Consider the following 25,297-nt stretch of genomic DNA (forward strand, 5'->3'; position numbering starts at 1 on the left):
TGAATTAAGTCTTGGGGCCCCAGACACCACTCTGGTCCACTATCAAGGTGGGAGCTTCTTGTGGGCAGGAGGTGATGGGATTTGGGCCCAAGTGCACATCATGTTGGGCGTAGTCATTCTGCAGCCCCAGCCTATGGTTACTTCCCTGGTTCCCGGGTGTATAAATAAAAAAGCCATGGTAAGATGCCCCCGGAAATGCCCACAAACCCAGACTCAGCTGCCACCCGGCCCTCTCCTGGCTGTCCACAGTGCGTCCAGAAGCAAACTCGCCATCCCCTTGTCCTCCAGTGTCACATGGTGAGGTCCCCAGAGCCCACTGCAGGGGAGGCATCAGACATCCGGGTGGACCTCACCATGGCCTGTGGACAATGGCCAGCCTCTCCTCAGCCACCTATTGCTCATGCAAAGGCCTGTGAACAGAGTGGCCGTAGTGGCAGGGTTGGTGGTGACACATGGGCCCATCTCCGTGAGCCCCTCTTATCAAGGCCAATCTAGACCAGGCACCGTCCTGCCAGAAAACCTTCTCTATGCCGCCTCCCATGCTCTGGCCATGACATGGACAGACCATCAGAAATGGGAGGCGACCTGGGGCAGGCAGGTACTCTTGGGCTGAACTTTGTGGAACTGAGCACAGTGTAGTTTTCCGTGCGTCCCCACTGTTGAGAGGGCTCGGGATTAGCCAATGACACAGGCCACGCATGTCCTCGACCTCGGGGAACCCAGCCCTGAGCAGAGCAGTCCTACCCAACACTTTCCCTTGTGAAGGGGACACCATTTATTCTGGCGGCAGTCAAGGTTCCGCCTGGGCTGGCCACTCATGCCAGAGCCACCATCTACAGAGACCCACTGAGCCCCGTGTGCTAGTCCTGGCACCCCCTTGCCTCTGAGCTGGAAATCCCCCTCGGAGTGGAAAGAAGCAATGCATCCTGGGTCACTGCACGTCCCACAGAGTAGCTGGCCTCAGAGAATGGTGGACTGGCCTGCTGGAGGACAGGCTTGGGCTCCTACCCTATAAGGTCGGGTGCCATTCTGGAGAATTCGGTGGGAGCCCATTTCCCACTACTGAAACTGAAATGGGACAAAGGACACCTGTCCCTTGTTCCATGACAAACACCACCCCCACCCCCACCCCATGCAGGCTTTGCTTCTCAGGGGATGTCTGGACCTTGAGAAAATGACACCAGGACACAGGGGACAATTAGAAAAGATGGAGCTACAGAGTACAACAGCGGTGCTGGCCCTATTGACAGAGGCACACCTAAGCAGACTCTCTGGGGCCCGACCTGGCCTGTGTTCTGCTCTCCTTCCGTTTCTGTCCTCATGCAAGCCCAGAATTCCAGCTACGGGTTGTCCCTCTAACACCCCACTCGTGCGAGACTGCATAGCATCTGCCCCTACTGTGTGCAATCCAGAACACTGATCGCAGCATGGGAACTGTTACAAAATCAGTCAGCACGTCAGAAACTTCTGTTGTCACCCCTGTCCTTATCCTGGCCCTGGGGGGGGTGGTAAAGGTGACTGGTGGTACCAGGGCTTTATTCCAGGGGAAGGCCACAGCCCAGAAGGGACAAACTTGCATACGAGATTCGACACTGGCTGCTCTGTGGAGAACAGACTAAGCAAAAAGGAGGCAGGAGGCCAGTTTAGAGCAGGCTGGGCCAGGAGGGAGAAGCCTGGGAGCCAGGGCAGAGCAGAGGCGGCCAGAACACACTGAACATCGTGGGGGTGGGGGCTGAGGCACAGGGTCACTGAAAGTAGTCGCGGGGGATCGGACGCTGAAGCGCAAGGGCAGATTTGCATCTGGGTGTGCTGTGGGCTTCGAGGCCACCCAGGAGAGGGCAGGGTGGCAGCTGAATCTGGGTTTGGGGCACAGGAGAAAGGATACAGCTCTGCAGGCCAGTGCCAAGAGACCACAATGGAGGCTGTGCTGAGATGAAAGCGCCTGGGGCACAGGCCCCTGGCACGGCAGCCCAGGAAGGAGCAGGCGAGACAAAGGGGGGGGGGCACTGAGGCGGTGCCACAACCAACTGTCCTAGGACGCTCGCTGGGGAGCAGTCTGCTGGCTCCGAGGTAAGCTCCTGCCACCGGAGGGCGACAGCGCGCAGAGCGGACAACCGGGTGTTCCGGCTGGAAGAGGGCGGCTGGAGGTGTGAGACGTGGTTCCCCGAGAGGCCGCGCCCCTGGGAGGCGGGCACGGTGCGGCCCCCGCCCGCCGCACCGGGAAAGGACTGGGCTCTGGGGCGAACTTGCCGCTCCGCGCTTCCCACGGGCCGGTCCCGCGAGCACGCGCAAACGCCCTCGCTCGCACACATGCGCAGCACGCGTGACCAGGCCCAGGACAGCCCGCTTCCCACCAGGCGGCGGCGGCGGCGGCGCAGCCTCTCACCTGCGGGGGTCTCTGGGCACGAGGGGGACGCGGGCCCCTTTGCCTGTGGGCCGGTCTTCCTCTGCACCTGGCGGTTCTCTCCCGGCCTCCCTGGGGTGGGGGAGGGCAGTGAGATGGGTGTGGACCTACCCCTCCCCCCAACCTCAGGAAGCGTTTATGGGCCACCTGGAGGGCAGCTGCGTCCTGGTTGTTAGGGAGCCCCCAGCCGCGGGACAACTTTAATGAGCGGCCAGGTGGCGTCCTCCACAGCAAATACAGAGCACACATTGCCGCAGGGGGACCGCCAGGTACAGCGCCCTTTTCCTGGGTCCCAAAGCCCGGGAATCTGGTGAGCCCAGGTGTGCTGAGGCCCCTCGCAGGTACCCCCTACCCCCACCTGTGCCACTTCCCTCTAGAGACCCTAGGCCTTTCTCCCTTTCTGTGTGCCCTGGGTGCTCCCCAGGCTGTAGCCAGGAGACCTCCCAGGCAAAGGCTGAGCAGGAGGGGTGCACTGGGCAGCGTTGGGCCAGGCAAACCAGTCCAGCCTGTGTGGCTGGGAAGGGGCCCTGGGCGTGGGTGTGAGTCAGCGGCCTCAGGCTGGGGAAACGCTGGGGTGGAGGCTGTCAGGAGACTCTCTCCCAACAGGAAGCCCAGGGGACGCCAGCACTCAGGCTGGCCCTGCGTCCCCCCAGCCCTCCCCCCACCCCAGGATCCAAAATCTGGCTTGGTGGGGGCTCGTCAGGCCTGCGTTTCTGTGGGCAGGGGAACCCCAGCCAGAATGGGCTCCAGAACCCCTGCCGCACCCCAGATCAGGCCACAAGATGGAGCCTTTCAAGACCCAGTCTCTTCCACCAGCCCCCAGCACAGCCCAGCCCCTAGCAGGAGGGCCCCCGCTGGGCCAGTGGCTCTCATCTCCACAGAGCACCCCAGGCGAGTTGGTGCCTACGGGGCTCCTCTGAGCGTGCTGGCTGCGTGGTTGTTGCTCAGCGTGGCCCCGGGGCCAGGGTCTCCCACGGTAGTTGGGTTGGGATTGTCTGTGGCCAGTGAGAGTCTTATCAGGATGGTCAGTGCGGCTGGGGATGCAGCTGCTGGCCCTGTGGGCTGGAGTTTGAGTTCCGGAGGCCAGGGGTGTGAGAGGAAGGGGCATGGGGGGGGCACTGGTGCCCGCCCAGGGCAGGACCAGACTCGTCCTACACAGAGCTGGCCGCCTGGCTGCCGAGTCACCTCCTCCAGTTTCTCTCCGTCTCCCTCCCAGTCTGGCCAACAAGGCCTGTGGCCCGTAAAGTCCTGGGCCCTGTGTCAGCACGTTAGTCAGCCTTCGTGCTGGGCGAGCCACCGCGCTGCGAGTCCCTATAAACTCCCCGGAGTGGCCCGGCCCGCCGAGTGGGGCCCGTGAGGCCCACGGGCAGAGCCAGGGCCCCGAGCCTCGGCGCCGTTGGCACCAGCCAAGGGGCAGGGCAGGCACCAGGGGCCGCAGCAGCAGAGGACCCACTGTGGCCTCTGGGGGTGCCCTCCGGGCCCGCCTGATCAAGGCCGGCTGGCGGATGAGCCAGGGCCCCTGGGGAGCAGACAGCTGTTGGAAGAGGAGCAGGATCGGGGGCCATGTCTGGGAAACGGAGTCGAGCGAGAAAACCCCGAGCCAGGAGGGCGGGCAGGGCGCGGCAGTCCACGGGGCAGCAGGGCCCCCAGGCTGAGCCCCCGCCCCCAGACGCAGGGGGCCCTGGGGATGCGGTGGGGGTGGCCCCTGAGGGGCACGTGACCTGCAGTAAGCCGGCTCCCCAGGGACACCCCAGGGTGGCCAGGCCAGAGCAGCCACAGGCAGCGGAGAGGCCAGTGCCGGCTGCCAACCTGGGGTCTGAGCTGGCGCTAGTCCCCACTGCAGACATGGAAGGCTGCGGGCCAGGGGGCTTTGTGCCCAGCCTGGGCCCTGAGCTGCTGAAGCTCCATGAGGTCCAGCTGTGCCTGGCCCAGGAGCAGCTGCTGCTGGAGGACCGGCGGCGACAGGCACAGCTGCACGTGCAGCTGTGGCGGGAGCAGCTATGGCAGGAGGAGCAGCTATGGAGGGAGCAGCTGTGGCAGGAGGAGCAGCTGTGGCTGCAGCAGCTGCAGGAGCAGCAGGCCTGGGTGCGCATGGAGGGGCTGGAGCTGGCCGTGGCCCTGGGGCAACTCCGGAGCCAGGGCCTGGAGATGCTGCCAACCCAAGGCCAGGTAAGGCCTGGGGGAACTGGGGTGGGGGAGGCTGCAACCATCTGGGGGGCGTGGTGACCACGAACAACCTACAGGTACCTGCAGAGGGCCAGGAGGCCGGGAGCATAATGGATTGTGCGCTGCGGCCAGGCTGGACAAGGGACATCTGTGGGCCCATTTTCAAATCTGCAAAGTGAGGTTGGTGCCCACCGCACAAGGCGCCACAAGGACCACACGACAGCCCACCTGTCAGGCCAATGCTTAGCAGGTAGAGGGTGCCTAGACAGGGTGCTTATGCAGGGAAACTGAGGCTAAGGTGTTCCTGCACAGGCCCCAGGTGTGTGCAGGGCAGTGTTTGGGATGGACAGGGTGAGGGCCTAGGTGGACAGTGAGGAGGTACAGAACTGAGGCACACGCCCCCCAGCACAGCTTGCTGGCCGGCTCCCTGGCTCACCTGCCCTGCCAGGTTCCCTCAGCATGTATCCTGGGGCTTGATGGCAGAAGCCTGCGGCGCCTGCACCCATTATCCTCATTCCAGGAGGGCTGCTGCCTCAGACGCCGCTGGGGCTATTTTTGGGAACCAGGGCCTAACCCTGGCTTGGCAGGAAGAGCAGTCACCACCATCCTGCCGGGTCCTGTGATCTGGGAACCCTCTGGAGTTCAGGGGCTTGAGCAGGCCCATTCCAAGCAGAGGGGCTGCCTCTGGAGAACAGGGTGGGGTGCTGTCTTAGCAAGCACGGACCCCAGTGCAGGCCTGGGTGCTGAAGAAACCTGGAGACACAGCTTGGAAGGGCTTAACAGCTTAGCAGAGAACTCCGATGAGTGCCGTGACAGAGAAGAAATAGGACTCAGAGAAGGGGAGTGACAATGGGTAAGGGTGGGCAGGACAGGAGGTGCCCTTCCTGATCCCCAGTGGGATTGAACCAAGGACAAGCTGTCACCATTCAGCCTTGAAGTGGCTATAGAGAGGATGGCTTCAGAGAGCAGCAGGCAGGGAAGAGCACGGGATGATCCAGTGGAGCAGAGGGTCAAAGTGGACCACATACTGAGCCTGAAAATCCCCAACATGGATTTAAGCCCTGTTCCATTTCAGAGCCTGCTTCCCATCTCCAAACTGTGCTCCTCTGAACACTGCCCCTGGGCCCCTGATGCCAGACCCGGGGGTATAAGACTCAGGCTCAGGGTCTGGAATGGACATCTGAGCAGTCTGTCATACCCAAACCCAGCTCACAGGAGGGGAGGGTCTTCTCAGAGGCACTGTCTCAGGTGGCTGCAGAGAAGGTGTCACAAGTTATAGTTTGAGTGGGAGTGCCCTGGAGGTGGACAGTGTACTCACTCACCAGCAGCGGCTCTCGGCTTGGCTCTGGGGGTCTGCCACTTCCCTGATGCCGACTGGGCGCCCCCCTTCTTACTGCTCATTCTCCTGGAGGGAGGGTAGGAGAGGTCGGGGAGGGTGTGGTCAGTGGCAGAGGCAGTGGGGAGCAGCACTACACACTGCCTTGGGCCTGGTGGACAGCCAGCAGGTACCAAACAGGAACATAGGATCACGGACACCCCAACACAGCCTCTGGCTGGCTTCCTGGCAGCCCATCACCCCTAGTTATCGGCATGTGTGCCCAGCAGCTTGAGTGGGACTGTTTAGCAAGAGCATCTGGCCACAGCTCGCTTCCCTTGTCCTCACTCACCCGCCCCCTCCACCCCTGCTCACCCATCCGCTGGTCCCGGGCCCTGACCGCAACCCCCAGGGCAGGGTGTCTGGTACCAGTAGCCCTGATCCAAACCACTGGGATTCATAATCGTATACGAGCTGGAGCCCAGCCCCACTCACTGAAGTCTCCGTGCCTCCCCAGTGCCCCCCACCACTCCGCACCCCAACCCTCTCTTGTCCTGGCCTTGGCAGGTGTGGTTAGGGCCTGGAAGCCACACCCCTCTCCCTAGTCCACTTGGCTGACCCCAGAGTTCATGTCCTGGTTCCAGCCTGGGTCCGGGCACCCTCCCCTCCCCTACTGCCATGTAACCTACTGCAGTGCTAGTGCCTGAGCACCGATCTGACCCACACCGGGTTCCCACCATGATGGCACTGGTGTAGTGTTTCTGAGTGTTTGTGGAGGAAACTAATGAGACAGAATGACCCTCAAACCCGAGAACACAGGATCCTGTGGGAAGAGGGACGAGGAGGAAGGTGACGGGAGACTGGCAGAAAGAGGGTTCAGGCACTGTGACAGGGAAAGGGAGGGGCTGAGGGCCCTAAGGAAGTGGGTGATGGAGAACTTGGGTTCTGAGCATGGATCTGAGAGGTTTGGCGAGACCCTGGAGGGACCGAGTCACCAAAGAGTAGCTGAGGGCTTCCATGTGCATGGAGGGAACGTGTCTGTATGTGTAGCTCGGTGTGAGTGGGGTCCCCTGTATGTGTGGGACTGGTACTTGCAGGGTGCCCAGTGTGTGGGGGACTCTTGGTGTTCGTGTAGGGTCCTATATGCATGCAGGGTTCTGTGGGGGAGGGTCCCTATGCTTGCAGATTTGGTCTGAGTGCGGAGATTAGTGAATGTGGGGTCCCCTGTTTGTGTGTGGGGTCAGTGCGTGAGAGGTCCCGTGTACATGTGGGATCTCCTGTGTGTGGACTGTGGGGTGTGCCTGTGTGATGGGCATGTGTGGGACTTGGTGTGCATGTAGGGTCCCATATGTGTTCAGGGGTTCGATGTGGGGGGGTCCCTGTGTGCCAGGGGGTCCCATGGACACGGAGCGAAGGATTGGGTTGTGCAGGGTCCCCTATGTGTGGACATAGGTGTATGTACACTGGTCCCTACGTGTCTGTGGAGTCCCCCATCCATGTGGGGTGGGTGTGCTCAGAGTACCTTGTTCCTACAGTCTCCTGAACACGTGTAGGCGTGCGTGTGGGTGTGCCTTTGGGTTCAGCGCGCGTGTGGGGGGTTTCAGGGTGGGGGGATTGGTGTGGGTATGGGGTCCATCTGTGTAGGAAAGTCCTCTGTGGGCATGGTTTCCCTATAGGTGTGGGCGGCCGTGTGCGCGCAGGGTTCCTGTGTACCTGTGGGGTCCCAAGTATTTGCGAGCATCGGTGTGTGCGGGAAAGGGGAGTCCTCTGTGACTCCGCCGGAGTGGCGGGCGTCTCAGCATGGTGGAGGCTCCCCAGTGTTCGCAGGGTCCCCAGGCCCCGCCCCGCCCCGGGCTCGACCCCGCCCCCGCGGCCTCACCTGCCTCACCTGCCTCCCCCAACTCCCGGGCAAGACCAGAAGCCCCGCCCCTCGCGTCGGGTGGCCTGTTTCCTAGCGACTGAGCCGGAACTTCCGAGTCACCTCAACTTCCGGGGCGAGGGTCAAGGGTCAGGAGTAGGGACCTCGAGCCTTCGGTGAACAGATGGGCGCCTGGGGGCACGGGGCCCTGGCGGTCTCCGGGGGCGCCGGGCCGCTGGGGAGCTTGGCGGGACCTGGGACGCAGCAGGGCTCCGGGGGAAACCGGGGCGGCGGCGGGCAGGCGGAGGAATGCGGGCGCGCCGCGGGTGGGGCCGCCCCGCCCCCAGGTGCTGCCCGGGCAGGCAGGCGGCGGGAGCGGCGGGCGGGGCGGGGGCGGGCGCGTGAATCAGGCCGCGCGGCTGGCGGGCCACGGCAGGGAGTGGCTGCCGGACCGACCGGACCGCGAGGCCGCTGGGCGGCGGTCGGCTCCTGCTGTCCTTGTCCTGAGACCCCGCGCACCTGGCCAGGTAGGCCCCCTCCCCCGGCTCGAGCGGGGCGGGGCGTGCGGTAGGGGGAGGCCGCGACCGAACTGGCGGGATGGGGCGGGGTCGGCGCGGGAGCCCCCCGGCGCGGCCTCACCTGGGCGGTCCTCCCGCGATCACCTGGGCCGGGGCCGCGCGACCGAGAGCGCGGCGGTGGGAGTGCGAGTGCGGCCGCGTGCGCGGGGTTGGGGTGACGGGGCGCCGCGACCGCGTGAGCCGGTGTGGACGCGAGCGCCCTCGCACGACGCCGGCCTAGGAAGAGCCTAGTGGGAAAGTTCTGGGGCCCGGGTCGAGTCTGCCTAGGAGGTCCTGACTCGCTCCCGCCCTGGAGGCCTAGCTGGAGTCTGGGGAGAGTGCTCGGCCCGGCCTGGACCCTTCGCTGGGGGCGCCCCGCCCAGGCCGCCATGGGTGCCAGCGCTCCCTCTGGTTCTCCGCCTGAAGTGCAGGGAGAGCCGAAGTCCCCCGTTCCCTCGCGCTCAAGACCCTGGACTGGGGTGGGTGGATGGGACACTGGCTCTGACAGCCGCTAACTCCCTGGTGTGCACTAACCCCCTTTGGTCCTGCCGTGCGCACCCCGGAAACTACTACACTTTGACTTCCAATCCATGAGCCGAATCCCACCCTCATCCACCTCACCGCTCGTAATGTCTCTTCCGCTGGGGACCCTCCTCCTGCCCCCCACACCTCTGTACTTGGTGCAGGGGCCCCGCCCTTGTACAGTAGCCCAGGTCCCTCCTTCGTGTCTTCCCTCCAGTCACTGAGAAACCCCTTCTCCTGCCGGAGTGGGGAGGGTCCGCCCTCTGGAAGTCCCTGGTTGGGAGCCCACACTTGGACAGACAAACCCTGGACGCTTTGTCTGGCTTATGTCAGAGGTCAGCGGTCACCACTGAGGAGCGGACTCCTGCTGAGTCATTGACCTGGGTGGGAAAGGTGCCCCTCCCTCCCAGCAGGCTTGGTAGGCAGATGTGTGGGAGGCACACTATTGGGGTGCCCCATTGTGGGCTGAGGAATGGACACTGCCCAGTCCACAGTTCAGGGCTGTGCAGACCCATGAAAGGAAACTGACCAAGGAATGACTAGGTCCCTGAGGTTATGGTGTTGCTGAATGAGTCTGAGCAGGGCCACCTGTCCCCTTTCCTGACCAGTCCTGTGTGATGAGCAGCTTCCTCACCCACCACAGGATCCCCCAACCCCACTGCATGCAACCTGTACAATTTGTGTTGGATCCCCTCCCCAGTGAAGTTGGAGGGGATGGTACCCCTTCTATTGTGTCACCCCCAACATGGAAAGTGCCCCCAAGCCCTACATAGTCAGACACTGATCCTGTATAGCCAAATACCACAGTGCCCTCCTCATCAGATACAGTATGAGACACCCCCGCCCTCACTGCGGTCAGATACAGAGTGAGCCCCCCCCCCACTATGGTCAGGTACAGTGTGAGGCCCTGGTACAAGTGGGCCTGCCCCTCGTCCCACTCCCTACTCCCTGTGTGGTGTTCCTCAGTCTGGCCCTGTAAGGTGAGGATGGGACAGCCACCCCCATTCTGACTAGGTGCAGTCAGAAGACAGTGTCCCCACAAAGGAATGTCAGAACAGCTCCTGGGACAGGTAGCACCTCTGCCTGATGCAGACTGAATGGCACATGGGGATCCCACGCCTCCCATTCCCATGTCACATTTCAGTTCGCCTGTCCCCCCACCCCGGGAAAGCAGATAGGTAAGGTTCCCCAGGTCGTCATACACCACAGAGCCCTGCCGCCCTCCAGTCACCGCGGCCCAGCTGCGTCTGCGGAGGGGATGCTGTGTGTGGTCTGGCAGGACCACTTCCCCTAGCCGCAGTAGCAGCGGGTGGGGTGAGCAGTGCCTGGGACTCTTCTTCCAGGTGGGAGGAGAACAGGTCCAGGTAGTTAAGGGAGCTCAGTAGAAGCCCCCACCTCCCAGGGCCAGTGACCTGCTTCTCAGGCAGGCCCGTGGGAGGCATGTGAGGCTGGGGCAAGTGGTGAGGGTAGAGGCCCATTTAGAGCCCAGGACAGCCCAACGCCACAGCACAGGGCTCTGACTCCTAACTGAACATGGTAGGGAGCAGGCAGTGACAAAGAGACTTGGAAAGATCACAGCTGCCACACAGGGCTTGGCTGGGACAGGACTGTAAGCTCAGCTCAGAGAGATTAAGGACCTACAACCCCAGCCAGGCTCTAAAAGGGTGTGAAGTCTGGCTGTGGGTGGGGCTTAACTCTGACCCTGGTTGGACAAAAGCAGTGACCATCTCTGTATGGAGCTCGCCTTGGGCCAGCTGTGACAGCAGATCAACCCTGACAGCGGCACGTTATAGTGGAGGTAAAGAGCCAGAGAGGTGCCGTGAGTGGCCCAGGAGCCTCACCCTGGGGACATACACGGGCACTGGGCTACTCGTCTAGTGCATAAGTGCTGGGGGCCTGCCCGCAAAAATGCACTGTCATGAAATCAGAAGAAAAAACTGAACATCATGAAGAATCCATCCTGGATTATGTTTTCTTTATTCCAATAGTCATAAAATATTAACATTTTTATGATAGAAAGGGCCCACAAAATAGAAGTGCCTGGGGTCACTGAGGCCATAAAGTATCCCTGAGTGGGAGTCACGTGGAGCCAGAGCCCTCCCTGGGGCCTGGTGAGAGCAGGAGCCCAGCCAGCATGGCCAGAGCAGCGGGAGACAAGGCACTCTGTTGATGTCCCCTAGCTAGAGGGCATCCTAGGGACTGGGGGTCCCCTGAAGGCCTCCAGGCATGGGCTGAACTCCACAGCCCACCCGAGGTCACTGATAGCGCTTCCACAGTGGGTGTCCACATGTAAGCATGTGGCAGAGTGGGCTCAGTGCTGTGCCCTGGTAATGTGTCTCCCTGCCCTTCCCCCAGGCCCCTGGCCCCAACATGGCCCGTCGCTCCCAGAGCTCCTCACAGGGGGACAACCCACTGGCCCCGGGATACCTGCCGCCTCACTACAAAGAGTACTACCGACTGGCAGTGGATGCACTGGCTGAGGGTGGGCCGGAGGCCTACAGCCGCTTTCTGGCGTCCGAAGGGGCACCTGCCTTCCTGTGCCCTGAGGAACTGGAGCACGTGAGCCGTCACCTGCGGCCCCCACAGCATGCTGCCCAGGAACCCGCAGAAGGCAGCCCTCCCAACGTGGACATGGATGGCTCCTCGGGTACCTACTGGCCTATGAACTCAGACCAGGCTGTGCCTGAGCTTGACCTGGGTTGGCCCCTGACCTTCGGCTTCCAGGGCACTGAGGTCACCACATTGGTGCAGCCACCACCGCCTGACAGCCCCAGCATCAAGGATGAGGCTCGGAGGATGATCCGCTCTGCACAGCAGGTGCGCCGTCATGGGCCCGGTGGGCAGTGGGGAGGGACAGCCTGAGCTGGGCCGTGAAGAATGAGTGGGAACATGAAGGAGAGACAAACGTGCCAGCTGTGAGGCCAGCTGCAGCGAGGGCTCCCTGGCAGACTTCCAGGGCCACCAAGGGTTCGGTTATTGCAGGCCGCAAGGTGCAGACTTGCACAGGTTTGCTTGCCCGTGGTCATGGCCAGTGTCCAGAAACTCGGGGGCTCTGGGATGGTTAGGCCCCCTCCTGGCCTGAATTTATTGTTCATAGAACTCTCTCTAGTTTTGCCCTTGATGCAGCTGAGGGCTCCTTACCCTCCCCCCCACCGAGCAGTTGGCAAACAGCAAAGGGACCTGTTGAATCATGGAGATTGAGGCAGGGCAGCAGGTCCAGATGCTAAAGACTCCTGCATGTGCCCTCTGCCCTGATGCCTGCCCAGGGGTTGAGGGAGCTCAGACGTCTGTGGGGGCAGGCAGCATCCCAGGGGCTTCTGTCACATTGGCCTTTGCCCCATCCAGGGTTCTGCCCAGGGGTGAGTACCCACCCCCAGTTGAAAGAGCCTTCCCCCAACAGGCTGCAGTCCCTGTGCCTGCTTAGGGCCCCCCTAGCCAGCAGTCCCACATCCCCTCGGACAGCCCCTTCCTCTTGACCCCACTCCCTAACAGCTCCATTCTCCCCCAGGATGGGCTAGTGGGCACTTTGCAGTGTTTTGGGGGTGATCCAGAGGCCCCCTGAGCCCAGAGCTATGGCTAGAGAATGGTGAGGACAGCAGAGGGCTCTGCCCTTTGTCCCTGACCCGACTTCCACAGGTGGTGGCTGTGGTGATGGACATGTTCACCGATGTGGACCTGCTCAGTGAAGTGCTGGAGGCCGCCGCCCGCCGGGTCCCGGTCTACATCCTCCTGGATGAGATGAACGCGCAGCACTTTCTAGACATGGCTGACAAGTGCCGTGTCAACCTGCACCATGTGGATGTGAGTGAGGCGGAAGCAGGGTGTAGGGAAGGGGGGGAAGATGCCTCGGGCAGAGGCCTAACCACTCTCCCTCCCCAGTTCTTGCGCGTGCGCACTGTGGCGGGCCCCACCTACTACTGCCGTACTGGGAAGTCCTTCAAGGGCCACGTGAAAGAGAAGTTCCTCCTGGTGGACTGTGCTGTGGTGATGAGTGGGAGCTACAGGTGCGCCCAGCCCCTTTGCCCGGCAGCCCCAACACCTCCCCACCCGAGGGCCTCCTCTCCAGAACCCCTGGTCCTGTAGCCCCTGTCACAGGTCCACTTGGCCCTACCTCGCCTGCGTCCCTGCGGACTTAACACCTTCTAGCCACAGGCTGGTCTCTGAGGCCCACCCTCCCTGCTGCTCAGTCCCACCCCCTCCCTGACTCTGCCCCCCTTCTTCCCCCAGCTTCATGTGGTCCTTCGAGAAGATCCACCGCAGCCTGGCGCACGTGTTCCAGGGCGAGCTGGTCTCCAGCTTCGATGAGGAGTTCCGCATCCTCTTTGCACAGTCAGAGCCGCTGGTGCCCTCGGCTGGGGTGCTGGCACGCATGGATGCTTATGCCCTGGCTCCATACCAGGGTGCCGGGCCCCTCATAGGCGGCCAGGTGCCTGGGGCGCCGGCCCCTTTCCCCTTCTCTAAAAGAGCGCACTTCCTGTTCCCACCGCTTCGGGACGAGGGCCTGGGCTTCCCCTCCTTCCTGGACCCTGACCGCCACTTCCTGTCAGCCTTCCGGCGGGAGGAGCCACTACGGATGCCTGGGGGTGCCCTGGAGCCACACCCGGGGCTGCGGCCACTGTCAAGACGGCTGGACGCTGAGGCTGGTCCAGGTGGGGAGCTCACTGGCCAGCGGGGCTTCTTCCAGGCACGGCACCTGGAGATGGACGCCTTCAAGCGGCACAGCTACGCAGCTGCCGATGGCACTGGCGCTGTGGAAAACTTCGCGGCTGCGCGGCAGGTGTCACGGCAGACATTCCTCAGCCACGGTGATGACTTCCGCTTCCAGACCAGCCACTTCCACCGGGACCAGCTCTACCAGCAGAATTACCACTGGGACCCACAGCTTGCACCAGCGCGCCCACAGGGCCTGTTTGAGAAGCTGCGCGCTGGCCGTCCTGGGTTTGCTGACCCCGACGACTTCTCCTTTGGTGCTGGGCCACGCTTCCCCGAGCTAGGCCTGGATGGACACCAGAGGCTGGACTATGTGTCATCCAGCTCATCACGTGAAGTACGCCAGGGCTCGGACCCTGCCTTCGGACCTGGACCCCGCGGCCTAGAACCTGCTGGGACCCTACGCCCCAACTTGGGCCAGCGTTTCTCATGCCAGGCGGCAGCGAGGCTAGGCCCTGAAACCGGGCCTGAGGCGGAGCCAGAGCGCAGGGCTGGGCCCGAGGGGCGGGCAGGGCTGCGGCACTGGCGCCTAGCCTCCTACCTGAGCGGTTGCCATGGTGAAGATGCCTGCGATGAGGGCCTGCCCATGGAGACCGAGGCCTGTGAAGACGATGTGCTACTTGCCGGGACTCGGGGGCCCGGCGGGGACCTTCTCCCTTCGGCCTTCCGCGTGCCTGCATCCTTCCCGGCCAAGGGTCCGGCGCCCGGCTCTAGCAGCGGTGGTGGTGATGGCCTAGAGCGCGAGGGCTTGGAGGAGGCAGGCCTGACCAAGCAGGACTCTTTCCGCTCGCGCCTGAACCCGCTGATCCAGCGCAGCTCTCGGCTGCGCTCCTCTCTCATCTTCGCGTCGCAGGCGGAGGGCATGGGCAGCGCCACGGCGGCCACCACCGAGAAGGTGCATTTGCTACACAAGGAGCAGGGGGTCAGCGAGACGCTGAGCCCCAGCGGCGAGGCCGTGCGCTCTGCCGCCTCCACCAAGGTGGCCGAGCTCCTGGAGAAGTATAAGGGCCCAGCTCGTGATTCTGGCGCGATGGGGCCTGCAGTCACCGTTGCCAGCCACAGCAAGGCTGTCGTGTCTCAGGCCAGGCAGGAGGAGGTGGCAACCCCAGGCGGCACGGGGAGCGAGCGCCGCAGCCTGGAGAGCTGCCTGCTCGACCTGCGCGACTCCTTCGCACAGCGGCTACACCAAGAGGCTGAGAGGCAGCCAGGAGCTGCCACACTTACCGCCACCCAGCTGCTTGACACGCTGGGCCGGAGCGGCGCCACAGACAGGCTGCCCTCCCGTTTCCTCTCGGCCCAGGGCCGCTCCACCTCCCCGCAAGGGCGGAACAGCCCTCCAGTGGAGGCACCCCACTCGGAGCCAAAAGGGAGCCCCACTGCGGCCTACCCCGAGCGGAAGGGTAGCCCCACGCCTGGGTTTCCCGCTCCCCGAGGCAGCCCAACTGCAGGATTTACTGAGCAGAAGGGGAGCCCCACCTCCGCCTACCCCGAGCGCAGGGGCAGTCCGGTGCCCCCCGTGCCAGAGCGCAGGGGCAGTCCGGTGCCCCCCATTCCGGAGCGCAGGGGTAGCCTCACCCTTGCCTTTTCTGGAGAGTCTTCGAAGACTAGTCCCACGGAGGAGGCGGCTGGCGGTGCCATGGAGGTCCTGCGTAAGGGCTCCCTGCGCCTCCTGCAGCTGCTGAGCCCCAAGGGTGAGCGGCGCAACGAGGATGAGGGCGGCTTCCCAGCGCCGCAGGAGAACGGGCAGCCCGAAAGCCCTCGGCAGCGGCCGTCGCTAAGCCGGGGTGACAGCACGGAAGCTGCCACAGGAGACGAACGGGGCCCGCGGGCACGCACAGCCTCGGCCACAGCCAATGCCTTGTACAGCAGCAACCTGCGAGATGACACGAAAGCCATTCTGGAGCAGATCAGTGCCCACGGCCAGAAGCACCGTGGAGCCCCTGCCCTGACCCCAGGCCATAGCAGCCCTGAGCTAGGCCGCCCACCGGCTGCTGGCGGCCTGGCCCCTGATATGTCCGACAAGGACAAATGCTCAGCCATCTTCCGCTCGGACAGTCTGGGGACACAAGGCCGGCTGAGCAGCACCCTGCCAGCCAGCGCGGAGGAGCGAGACCGGCTGCTGCGCCGCATGGAGAGCATGCGCAAGGAGAAGCGCGTCTACAGCCGCTTCGAGGTCTTCTGCAAAAAGGAGGAGGCTGGCGGCCCCGGGGGCGGGGAGGGTCCAGCAGAAGAGGACACCAGGGACAGCAAGGTGGGGAAGTTCATGCCCAAGATCCTGGGTACATTCAAAAGTAAGAAGTGAGCCTCCTGGCCCACCAGCCCAGGCCGGGGCGCCCCCGTCACTGCCACCTGCCAGGCAGAGCACTTGGTCGTCACGCCACAGCAGTATGGAGCCCGGCTGGGCACAGCCGGAGCTCAGCTCCACTTGGGGCTCTGCCACTTGCCCCTAGCCTGTCTGCTTGTGGCTGGAGCCCCTCGCTGCCCCATGCCTTGCTCCCCCAACTCCCAGTTCAACTCAGTCTCTGGGCCCCCATCTTCCCTTAAACATGTGCCTCCACCATCTCCTTGGGCTTCATTCAGGTCAGGGGCCCATCTCTGTGCCTCAGCCCCCATCTTCCAGGGGGTCTGTCTCTGTGCCTCAGCCCCCATTTTCCAGGGGCCCATCTCTGTGCCTCAGGCCCCCCATTGTCTCAGGGCTCCCCTCTGCTCAGGCTTCCTCGCTACACTGCCTCTCTGCTGTCTCCTCGCTGCCCCACCCTGTCTCGGTCTCCCACCTCCTCAGGGCCCTCTGTCTCCATCTCCACTTCAGGTTGCTGGGTGCTCACTTCCTGCCCTGCCCATCTCCTGCCTCCTGCCACCTTTCTTGGAGGCCCATCTTTTCACTGTGGGGAGGGCAGAGGACCCCAGAGGGACTGCCTTTCCAGCAAGAGTCCTGGAGAGGAGTGGGGGCACCAGGCTGCAGTGGTGGTGAATGTGTGGCACCAACCTCATGAAGGGTCCCCACACGCCCTGACGCACCTTCACAGCTGCAGAGCAGCTGCATGTGGAATGCTTGTCCCTGGAACAGGTGAGGGCAGGTGGTGGCTCCTGAGCCCAGCGCACTGGCCCAGGGGTCCTGCGCGCGGTCCTTGCCCTGCAGGTGCTCAGCCCCACCTGTCCTACGTCCTTTCTTCTGTTGCCAACCCACAGCTCTAGCCAAGGTTCCCCACTTACCTTCCTTGTATCTTTCTCACCTCTGGAGGGTAACTTTGATTCAGAATGACACACTTCGGCACCAAATGCTTTAAAAGCCCCCTTCACCCCATAGGTGCTAATGCTGTGAAATTAGCATTTCTACAATATCTTTTCAAATAGTTTTTAGTTATTTTTAAGTATAAGAAATCCCAATTGCTCAGCGTAGGAAAGGATTTAAGAAACAAGAGCACTGAGTGAAGGCAGCAGTTCCGACTCGGGGGCACTGTCTGGTCACCAAAGCCCCCACCCCCCGGGCGGGTGCTGGTGAGAAAGGTCGTGGGGGTCCAGGTGGCCAGGAGCATTGCCTGGCCGGTGCTTGCTGACAAGTGCATTTCCACATGTCCTGGTGCTGCTTGGAGGTGGGTCCAGTCCTGGGCCTTGCGGGGATCCCATGCGGGAGTGTGGCAGTCTGGCCACCAGAGGCCAGCGGTTGGGCCCTTGGAGCCTCCTGTCTGTGTCCCCCATGCACTAAGTAAGACAGCTCCTCAAATGCAGTTCTGCACATTTTGGTGTGAACAATAAAACACGAGCATGAAATATCCCACGTCCTTGAATAACAGCCCCACTTCACAGCCAAACGCAGCCGCTCTCTCCTCATGGCCGCTTAGCCCGCTATGTAGGCACACCCCACGGGCACGCCCCTGGGGGCCCTCGCCCCCAAGCCCAGCAGCCACTTCCCAGCCTCACCTGGCAGCTCCCATCGCCCTGAGTCCTCGTCTGCCCCTGGGTGCCAGGCAGCCACTCCCCAGTTGTCAGGGCCTCCCATTGCAGGGGCAGGGCTGGACCACCCTGCTGCTTTCCGGGTGGTGGTGTCCATCCCTTCTCTTCTGTCTCCCTTGTCCATCACCTAGGTGCTGTGCCTCAGGCTCCAGAAACCACACAAACTGCCCTGCCTCATGACTGGCTCATCTTCACGCAGAACGAGGCCCTCGTCCCTGGCCCCCTTCTTTCCACTGCCTCGTCCCAAGCCCTGCTGGGTCTGGGCCCCCCTCTGCCCATGCTTCACCCTCCCCGCCTGTTCCCCCTACTGACATCGGCCTTTCCAGGAGAGCTGAGCACCCTACCCCTGGCAGCACAACCACCCCCTTAACCTGTAAATACCTTGTGTTCTGGCCCAGGCTCAGGTGCGGTACAGGTACCCCTGGGACAGTAAGCACACAGCTCCATGCCCACTGGGCCCATTGGGTCTCCTTGGCCCCCCCAGACCCCTGGACTAGACTCACACTAGGCCCTTTGCCTGGTGGTGACCAGAGCAGTTAGCCTTGAGCCCCACAAGACATCCCAGGGTGCCCCCCACCAGGACAAACCAGGTGCCAGTCATTGTGTTGGTGGGACACAGGCTGGGGATGTACCCTGGGGCACTGCCTTGTCATCCCGTCCCCTTTCCCTCTCTGGCTCAGGGTCACAAGTCCGTGGCTCCACCCTGGGGACAACCTGGCCCCTGCGACCAGCCCAAGTTGGGCTGTGCTTTGCTCCAGCACCAGGCAGGCCCCGAGGTTCCCTGGGCAGACATTGTCCTAGACATGGGATGGGGTCCTCGGAAGGGGGTGGTGTGGCCACAGTGCCCCCACTGAGGATGAAAGGCAGGCAGGCTGGGGATGGAGGAGACTTTATTGGAAGAAGTGATTGGGTGGGAAGCTCATCTCCCCTACAGATGACCAGACAAGCTTCCTGGGACTGGAATGGGGCCACGTAAAGCGGCAGTGGAGAGCACTGGGCACTTGGGGGGCCAATCGGGGCGGGGGTGGGACACGGCTGAGCTGCTCGCACAGGTACCCCGCGGAGCGGAGTGGGGTGGGAAGCGACTAGCACGGCTCATGCGCGGGGTCCAGAGAGGAGAGGCAGGCGGCCCAGCGCCGAGTGGCAGACGGTACCGTAGGCTTGCGAGTAGCCCCCGAGCGCAGCTCTAGCGGCCCCCTGGGCCCCCTGTGAGGCAGAGGCGCTGAACATCCTCCGGCCTGGCCGGACCTCCCGGGAACGCGGGACAGGCACCTGCACGCAGCCATTGTTCCTCGTGAGGGGACGGGACCCAGGAGAGGTGCGGAGGGAGGGCCTGGCGGGAGCGAACCCGAGGCAGGAGCGAAGGGAGCAGAGGGCTGGAAGGGGGTGCGCTCACCTGTGGCACACCGGCCGCCCTCACCCCACGGCTGGGGGCCCGGTCCTTCCGGATCAGGGCCTGGATGGCCACCTGGGCGGCGGCCTGCGAGGTCAGGGAGGGCGCCACCCCCAGCACGCTGGACTTCACCTGGGAAGGGGCGCGTCGCAGAGTCACTGCCGGCCCTCGGAAAGGCACAACGGAGGGATCTTCCTGTGACTACCCTTACACGACCTACCCATGAGGGTGCTGAGGGGCACTCCGCCGTCGCCCCAGGTACCCTTTCCCCTCTCTCTGGTCCTCTTGGGGGCGGAGGCTGGAGCAGGGGTGCCGAATTCTGCCTGGGAACGTCCTTCGCTCCGTCGGGGGTGTCTGTGAGGTGGGAAGATCAGACCGGGGTTAGGAGCCCTGAGCCAGGGGCGGTTGGTGGTCCCACACAGAAGGGGCCCTGGCCCTGCTCAGCGATCACACACCACGCGCAGGTTCGTGACCGGGGCTATTCTGAGGCCTGTGTCCAGGGTCCCGTGCAGTCCGGCCCGAGGGCAGCTGGGGGGCGGCTCTGGGTTTGAGTGGGTGCGCCTGGGGCAGGGGGGCGCTGGGCTCTGCCCCCAGTGGGGCGCCTCCCAGGCACTTCTCTCTCGGGATGCGGCAGTTTCCCTTGCGCTCCAGGATCATCTGTGAGAGGGGAGGGGCGCTCAGAGGTGCGCGGCGTGGGCGTGCAGGGTACTGGGGGTCACTGAGGAGGGCAGTGGCCTCGAGGGGCCGTTCCCTAGCACCTGATAGAGGCGGTTGCGATACTCGGGGGCCGTGAGCTGGACTCCTTCGTGCACCGGCAGCCGCACAGCCGCCTCCAGTGTCCACTCACGGGCTGGGCAGTGGAACCTGCGGGGGCCGGCAAGGCAAGTACGGGACAAGGGAGGCCCGGGCTGCAGTCAGGCGGCCCTCTCCGCAGGAGCCCAGGCGGGCACCCAGCCCCAACCCCGGCGTGCCTGCCTCCTCCCTACCTCTGCACGTAGGGGTGCTGCAGTGCCTGAGCTGCGCTGAGCCGCTTGTCCGGGGCAAACACCAGGAGTCGCCTGAGGAGATCCAGGGCCTCCGGAGGCGTGGTGGCAGGCAGGAGGGCGTCCAGCGTCTGCCGTGGCCTGCGGGGGCCCGGGATCATCCTGCCTCCAGGTCGGGGCCCTTCCCCACATCCACATCTGTGGCCTAGGCTCAGCCCTGTGCCCTGACCCACTTAACTGTCTCAACCCATACACAACTGTCACGCAGCCTGGCAAAGTCTCGTGACCCCTGCCTTGCCTCCTGGTGCCCTCCGGCCACTCCCTGCCAGCTGCCCAAAGCAACCCCTGAGGTTTCACCCCAGGCTGAGCTGGGCCCACTGGGGACTCCTTAGCATTGTGACCAACAGCTGCTGACTTTGGGACTGCTCTCAGGAGAGCAGGCAGGGGTCTGGGCTGGCACACACTGGCCAGCAAGAGGCCCCACTCCAAAGCACCTGCACTCACCGGGACCCCAGGTGGTGCAGAATCCAGGCACCGTAGCCTGAGCCGACAGCCAGGAGGTCTGCGGGGTGGGGGACAGAAAGTGGTGTGATCAGGAGCCCCTTTTCTGGTGGGCAGTTCAGGGAGGTCTGGAGCCAGCCAACCCTTCTGGTCCCCTGGAGTGACTTTCTCCTCCCAGGAGTGGGGCTGTCTGGTAGGGCCTGAGCCCCAACTATCTGGACGTGAGCACCCACACATGTGCCTGCCCTTGCACACCTCTACACCCTCAACACGTGGCCATGCTCACACCTGCACACACGCCTCCATAGAAGAGCCCTTTGCCTTCTCCACCCAGGAAAGCAGAGAGCCGGGGAGAGAACTGGACTCTGCCCATCCTGTCTGGCGTCTTTCCTGCCCCACCCGTCTCCTTCAGGAAAGAGGGAGGACCCGTCGGCCATGCCCCCACTGCTGCCTTCCTCCACCTCTTCCCCCACCCTCCCCTGCCCAGTGGCAGCACAGGGTGGGTCCTGCCCCCGCCACCACTCAGAGGGTTAGTGCTCTTGTCCTTCGTGGGCACCCCGTGGCCAGGTCCTCCTTCCTTGCAGACTGTCCAGCTCCTCCCTGGGCCCAGCACATGCAGGCCTGGCCTTCCCAGCCTCCTGAGGCTTCCGGACCCTCCGGATCCCTCCTCCCAGTCCTGGCTGGTCAGGCGCTGTCTCCCCACGGCCTCGTGCTCCTGCCCCGTGGAGTGACGCCCGCGCACACTCACCCTCCTCAGACGGTGGTGGGATGGTGTTGAGGATCAGCTCCAGCTGGTGGAGTGTGGATGTCCCGGGGAACAGGGGCCTCCCCCGTAGCATCTCCCCCAGGATGCAGCCCAGGCTCCACATGTCCACCCCAGGGGTGTACCTGGGGCAGGAAAGGGTAGAGGCGTCGGGGGCCCCACAGGCAGAAGTGGGGCAGAGAGGGACATTTAAGGGCGTGGAATCTAGGGCTCTGGGAAAGGGTGGATGAGGACACATGTGGGGGCACAGGAAGACCTGGGCGCCCTGGCTGGGCAAGAGGGCATGTGGCGGGGCACCTGCATGAGGAGGGCGGGACGGGGTGGAGTCACTGTTACCAGCTCGAGGACAGCAGCACCTCCGGAGCCCGGTACCAGCGTGTGGCCACGTATTCCGTCAGGGCCTGGCCCTCAGGCCCCTCAGGGAGGTCGCTGAGAGAGCGGGCCAGGCCAAAGTCACAGAGCTTCACCAGGCAGCTGGCATCCAGGAGGACGTTGGACGGCTGGGGGAGAGGAAGTGAGCTGAGGACTGATGGGCTGGGGCTTGAGGACGCTGAGGTGGGTGCAGAGAGTGGAAGGAGCGTGGCTGGCACCTTCTGATCCCGGTGGATGACGCGTCCTGAATGGATAAACTTGGTGGCCCGCAGCAGCTGGTAGAAGATGTAGCGCTTGTGAATGTCCCTCAGCAGTCTGCCCTTGCAGATGATGGCGTGCAGGTCAGTGTCTGGGGGCGTGCAAGTCAGTAAGGAGGCCTGGGGCGAGGCTGTCAGCCTGGGCGCCTGGGAGAGCAGGCGGGCCCCCACTCTGAAGCCTCATTGGGGTATCTCAGCCCACCCACTAGCTGCAGTCCCCAGGTCCCTCTGGCCACCCTCAGGGCTGTGTCCTGGATATGCACACTGCCCAGTGGTCTCCGCAGGCGTCTCAGGCCTGCTCACTGCCTGTGGTAGTACAGCAAGAAGTTTGTGGAACATTTTTAATACTTTATTCCATGCCTTTGTTTTTTAAAATGAGAAAGAGAAAGGCAGCTGCAAACAGTGGACAAAGCAGGGGCCTCGTGGAAATGGAGGCAAGGTGGTTACCACCAGGGTCAGCCAAGGGCTAACACTTGCCAGCTGTTTGCCCTCGGGCACAGGGATGCTACCCAAGGTGAGGACGCTGGCCACTGCAGGCAGCTGAGCTGCAAAGGGACATACAGAGGGAACCAGGCCACTGGGGTGGGGAGAAGGGGGTCTCAGGCCAGGACAGAGGTGGGGCTGGGGGCTGATGAGGCCTCACTCACCCATAGACTCGAACACCAGGTAAATGTCCCTGTCATTCTCCGCCCGAATCACGTCCAGGAGCCGGATGATGTTGGGATGGTCCCCAAATTCCTGCAGAGAGAACCAGGGGCTGGGCTCTGGGATTGAGGGGCTGGGCTTCTGTCCTTGTCGGGGGAGACTGGGGAAGCAAGCAGATGGCCTTGGCCACTCACCTGGAGCAGCATGATTTCCCGGAATGTTCTCTGGAATGAGACAGAAACATGAGTGTGTGTGGAACCAGCAGGAGCCATCATGAAAGAACCCAAAGGGGTTCATGGTCGTCAGTCACACACCCACTGGACTGAGCCATGTCAGAAACCCACTGTGATGGGGCTTCCAGGCAACAAGACAATGGGGGTGAGCCCACAGCCTGCCCCCCGTCCTTTCCCGCATTTTGTCCCTCACCTGTGCATCCGTCTTATCCCTAAAGGCGTCAAAGATTTTCTTGATGGCCACAACCTGCCCGGTCCTCCGATCCACTGCCTTCCACACAATGCCATAGGCCTGGGGAGGAGGGCTGTCAGCCTTCTGCGCGCCAGCCTGCCAGCCCACCCCCCAGACTGCCCTGCAGACAGGCTCCTCCTTCGGATTCTGGCTGTTGCGCGGGGCAGGGGTGTGGTGAGGGCTGTGACTCTGGGCAAGGCCCCTGCTGCTGCAGGCTGCCAGGATGCCAGCATATTTTGGAGGAGGGCGATGGGCAGCAAGGGCGGAGGGAGGCCGGGTAGGTTGGGGTCTGGGGCAAGAACTGAAGGCTGACTCTTCTCCAGGCACCCTGATCTCTCTCACACTCCATCCAGCCTGTCAGCAAACTCTGTTGGCTCTACCTTCAGAATTCATCAGAATCCAACCATCTCTATCGTCTCTGCTGCTCCCAGCTGGGTCTGAGCCACCATCTCTAGTCTGATTAGTGTAGATCAACCTCTTGACGAATCTCCCTTGCTCACCTCCCCCCATCCCCATCCTCAACACAGTGGGCAGGGTGAGCCTTGTAAAATGGCACCAATGGTGGCTACCACTCCCTGTGTCACAGTAGACGCCAAAGTCCTCTCAGTTCCCCAAAGCCCCATGTGATCGGCCCCTCCCCCAGTCACTTATATCCAGTCTCAGCAACTCTGCTGTTTCCCAAACAGCCAAACAGATTCTGGTGTCAGGGCCTTTGAACTTGCTTTGTGCACTGTCTGAACCGCTGTCTGCTCTTCCCCATCACACTCTTTCACATACACACTCATACACAATTCCACATGCTCACTCATAGTAACAAATCACATGGGCTCACACCCTCTTCTGGCCCCCACGCCATGCCCACCCCATTTACCACCTCAGGCCCTTCCCAAACCTGCCCTACCCCTTCAGCGACTGGAGCAAGTGGGCCCAGCCTGTCAGAGCCTCCTGTGGGCACCTGGAGACAAAGCCTGGGAGCTAGGGATAGTGGGTGGGGAAGGAGGCTGGGTGCCACTCTAGGATCACTGCGCCTGAGACCGCTGGGGGCCTTGGTTGTAACCTGCTTCCCAGAGCCAGGTACCTGACAAGTTTGCTGGGAGTAGGCACTGTTAGGGCTCGGTGGCTTGCCTAAGGGCACACCTCCAGTCCGTGGGGGAGGCAAGAGGCGAGCCAGGAGACCCCGTAGAGTCAGAGGGAACAGACCCCCCCCCCACTGGCCCTGCCCACGCCCTGCAGGTGGCCTGGTCCCACGGTCGCCCGGGCGCTTCCCCGGGCTCACCCCCTTCCCGAGCCGCCGCTTGATCAAGTATCGCTGGGCTACGTGATGGTCCACCTCGGCGGCGCACATGCCGGTGGGTAGGCGCGGTGAGGCCCGCAGACTCCAGCTGGGCTGGAACTGTTGAAACCGGTTGCCTTGGGAACCAGCCACTGCGCCTCCTTGGCGCCTGCGCCAGGGTGGGGCGGGGCTTGCAGCCCAAGTCCTGCTCAATCCCGGGCCGCGGGGGAAGCCGTCTTCGCAGTCCCGCATCCTTGGCGCCGCACCTGAACCCTTCTAAGCTCTGAGTTGCCGCAGCCAAACCTCCTGACCCCCGGAAAGGTACTTTCTCCTCCCTCCACCCCACCTTAGCCCCAAGGAGCTTTCTCCTGCCTCCTGAACCCTGACTGCCACCTCCAGGCCTTTGCACGTGCGGTGCCCAGGCTTGGGACCCTCTTTCCACCTTCTGCCTTACTTCTTCCGGGCTCTGGGAAGGTGGTGCTGATAGTCACTCGCAGGCAGCCCCTCCACTCCTAAAACAGTCCGGGCACCAATATCATGGTAAAAGCCCGTATCATTTACGGCGTTTTAGGAGTTTATGAGCAACATTTCTTTAATATTTTAATGTTAAAACAGAGAGTCTGTATTGTCTTGAAGTTTATGTCATGTTATTCATATTATAAAATACTTTTTTTTTTTTTAACAAGGAGGGAAATGCCTCAATTGTGTTCCTAATTTTAAGAGGTTTTGCCACACCTTCCGTGCAGGTGTACATAACTAGAGCATATCCAGCCATAGGAGTGAATTACCACTGTGCTGAAATCAACCTGCTAAGATAGTTTTCAACACACGCCTCTGATAAAGACTAACTGGAACTTTAAGTGATATAATCAGGGGGAGGGTCTATGGGAGGAGCTAGGGCTTAGGGAAGCTCACCGGAGAACCCTGCAAGAAGAACTGTTTATAATAAAGCTCTATGGTTCTAACTTCCTTAAATAGCCCTCCATGTTGGCAAGCAGGCCAGAATGTGCATGTGGCTTGCTGTGTCTGCATGAGCTGGGTTGCAGCCCTTTGCTTATTCCCGAATTATTCCTGAATCCTTTTTGGTGACAAAATACCTAGTCGATATTATTTTTCAGTCGACACCTTCCTACCAGCGTGGTTTTCTAAACCATGCTCA

General features: G+C 62.6%; 2 protein-coding genes and 1 long non-coding RNA gene across 13 annotated transcripts in view; 1 reads left to right on the plus strand and 2 right to left on the minus strand.

The window, feature by feature from the left end:
- Positions 1 to 7,967, minus strand: part of LOC109434867 (IQ motif and ankyrin repeat domain-containing protein 1) — a 20,484-nt gene extending 12,517 nt beyond the window's left edge. For 3 of the 8 annotated variants that reach the window (XR_012490718.1, XR_012490719.1, XR_012490714.1), the window contains exons 1-3: positions 7,599 to 7,723; positions 5,893 to 5,975; positions 2,387 to 2,476 (exon numbers count right to left, since the gene is read on the minus strand). This is a non-coding gene — a long non-coding RNA (IQ motif and ankyrin repeat domain-containing protein 1). Of the gene's footprint in view, positions 1 to 2,386; positions 2,477 to 5,892; positions 5,976 to 7,598; positions 7,724 to 7,764 lie in introns of those variants that run through there. The other 5 variants (XR_012490717.1, XR_012490716.1, XR_012490721.1 and 2 more) reach the window with 5 other exon arrangements.
- Positions 2,407 to 17,305, plus strand: FAM83H (family with sequence similarity 83 member H). Of its 3 annotated transcripts, none has more exons than XM_019712229.2 (5): positions 2,407 to 4,573; positions 11,178 to 11,639; positions 12,459 to 12,623; positions 12,702 to 12,826; positions 13,050 to 17,305. In XM_019712229.2, exons 1-5 carry the CDS (start codon positions 3,968 to 3,970, stop codon positions 15,832 to 15,834), a joined length of 4,143 nt encoding a protein of 1,380 aa, XP_019567788.2. In that variant the 5' UTR covers positions 2,407 to 3,967; the 3' UTR covers positions 15,835 to 17,305. The 3 variants fall into 3 exon arrangements, with proteins under 3 accessions (XP_019567788.2, XP_019567790.2, XP_074172617.1); XM_019712231.2 differs by lacking the exon at positions 2,407 to 4,573 and adding an exon at positions 8,141 to 8,270; XM_074316516.1 differs by lacking the exon at positions 2,407 to 4,573 and adding an exon at positions 8,478 to 10,620.
- MAPK15 (mitogen-activated protein kinase 15) lies at positions 17,164 to 24,390 on the minus strand. Of its 2 annotated transcripts, none has more exons than XM_019712213.2 (15): positions 24,142 to 24,390; positions 22,827 to 22,925; positions 22,595 to 22,624; positions 22,403 to 22,493; positions 21,717 to 21,847; positions 21,463 to 21,626; positions 21,112 to 21,251; positions 20,367 to 20,424; positions 19,866 to 19,937; positions 19,638 to 19,743; positions 19,335 to 19,536; positions 19,100 to 19,233; positions 18,883 to 19,011; positions 17,454 to 18,758; positions 17,164 to 17,263 (listed from the first exon to the last, which is right to left on the minus strand). In XM_019712213.2, exons 1-14 carry the CDS (start codon positions 24,388 to 24,390, stop codon positions 18,582 to 18,584), a joined length of 1,782 nt encoding a protein of 593 aa, XP_019567772.2. In that variant the 3' UTR covers positions 17,164 to 17,263; positions 17,454 to 18,581. The 2 variants fall into 2 exon arrangements, with proteins under 2 accessions (XP_019567772.2, XP_019567770.2); XM_019712211.2 differs by having other exon boundaries at positions 19,866 to 20,003.
- Positions 24,391 to 25,297: the final 907 nt, after the last annotated feature.

This window comes from Rhinolophus sinicus, linkage group LG12 (genome assembly GCF_036562045.2).
Source record: "Rhinolophus sinicus isolate RSC01 linkage group LG12, ASM3656204v1, whole genome shotgun sequence".
In the NCBI taxonomy this organism is placed as follows: Eukaryota; Metazoa; Chordata; class Mammalia; order Chiroptera; family Rhinolophidae; genus Rhinolophus; species Rhinolophus sinicus.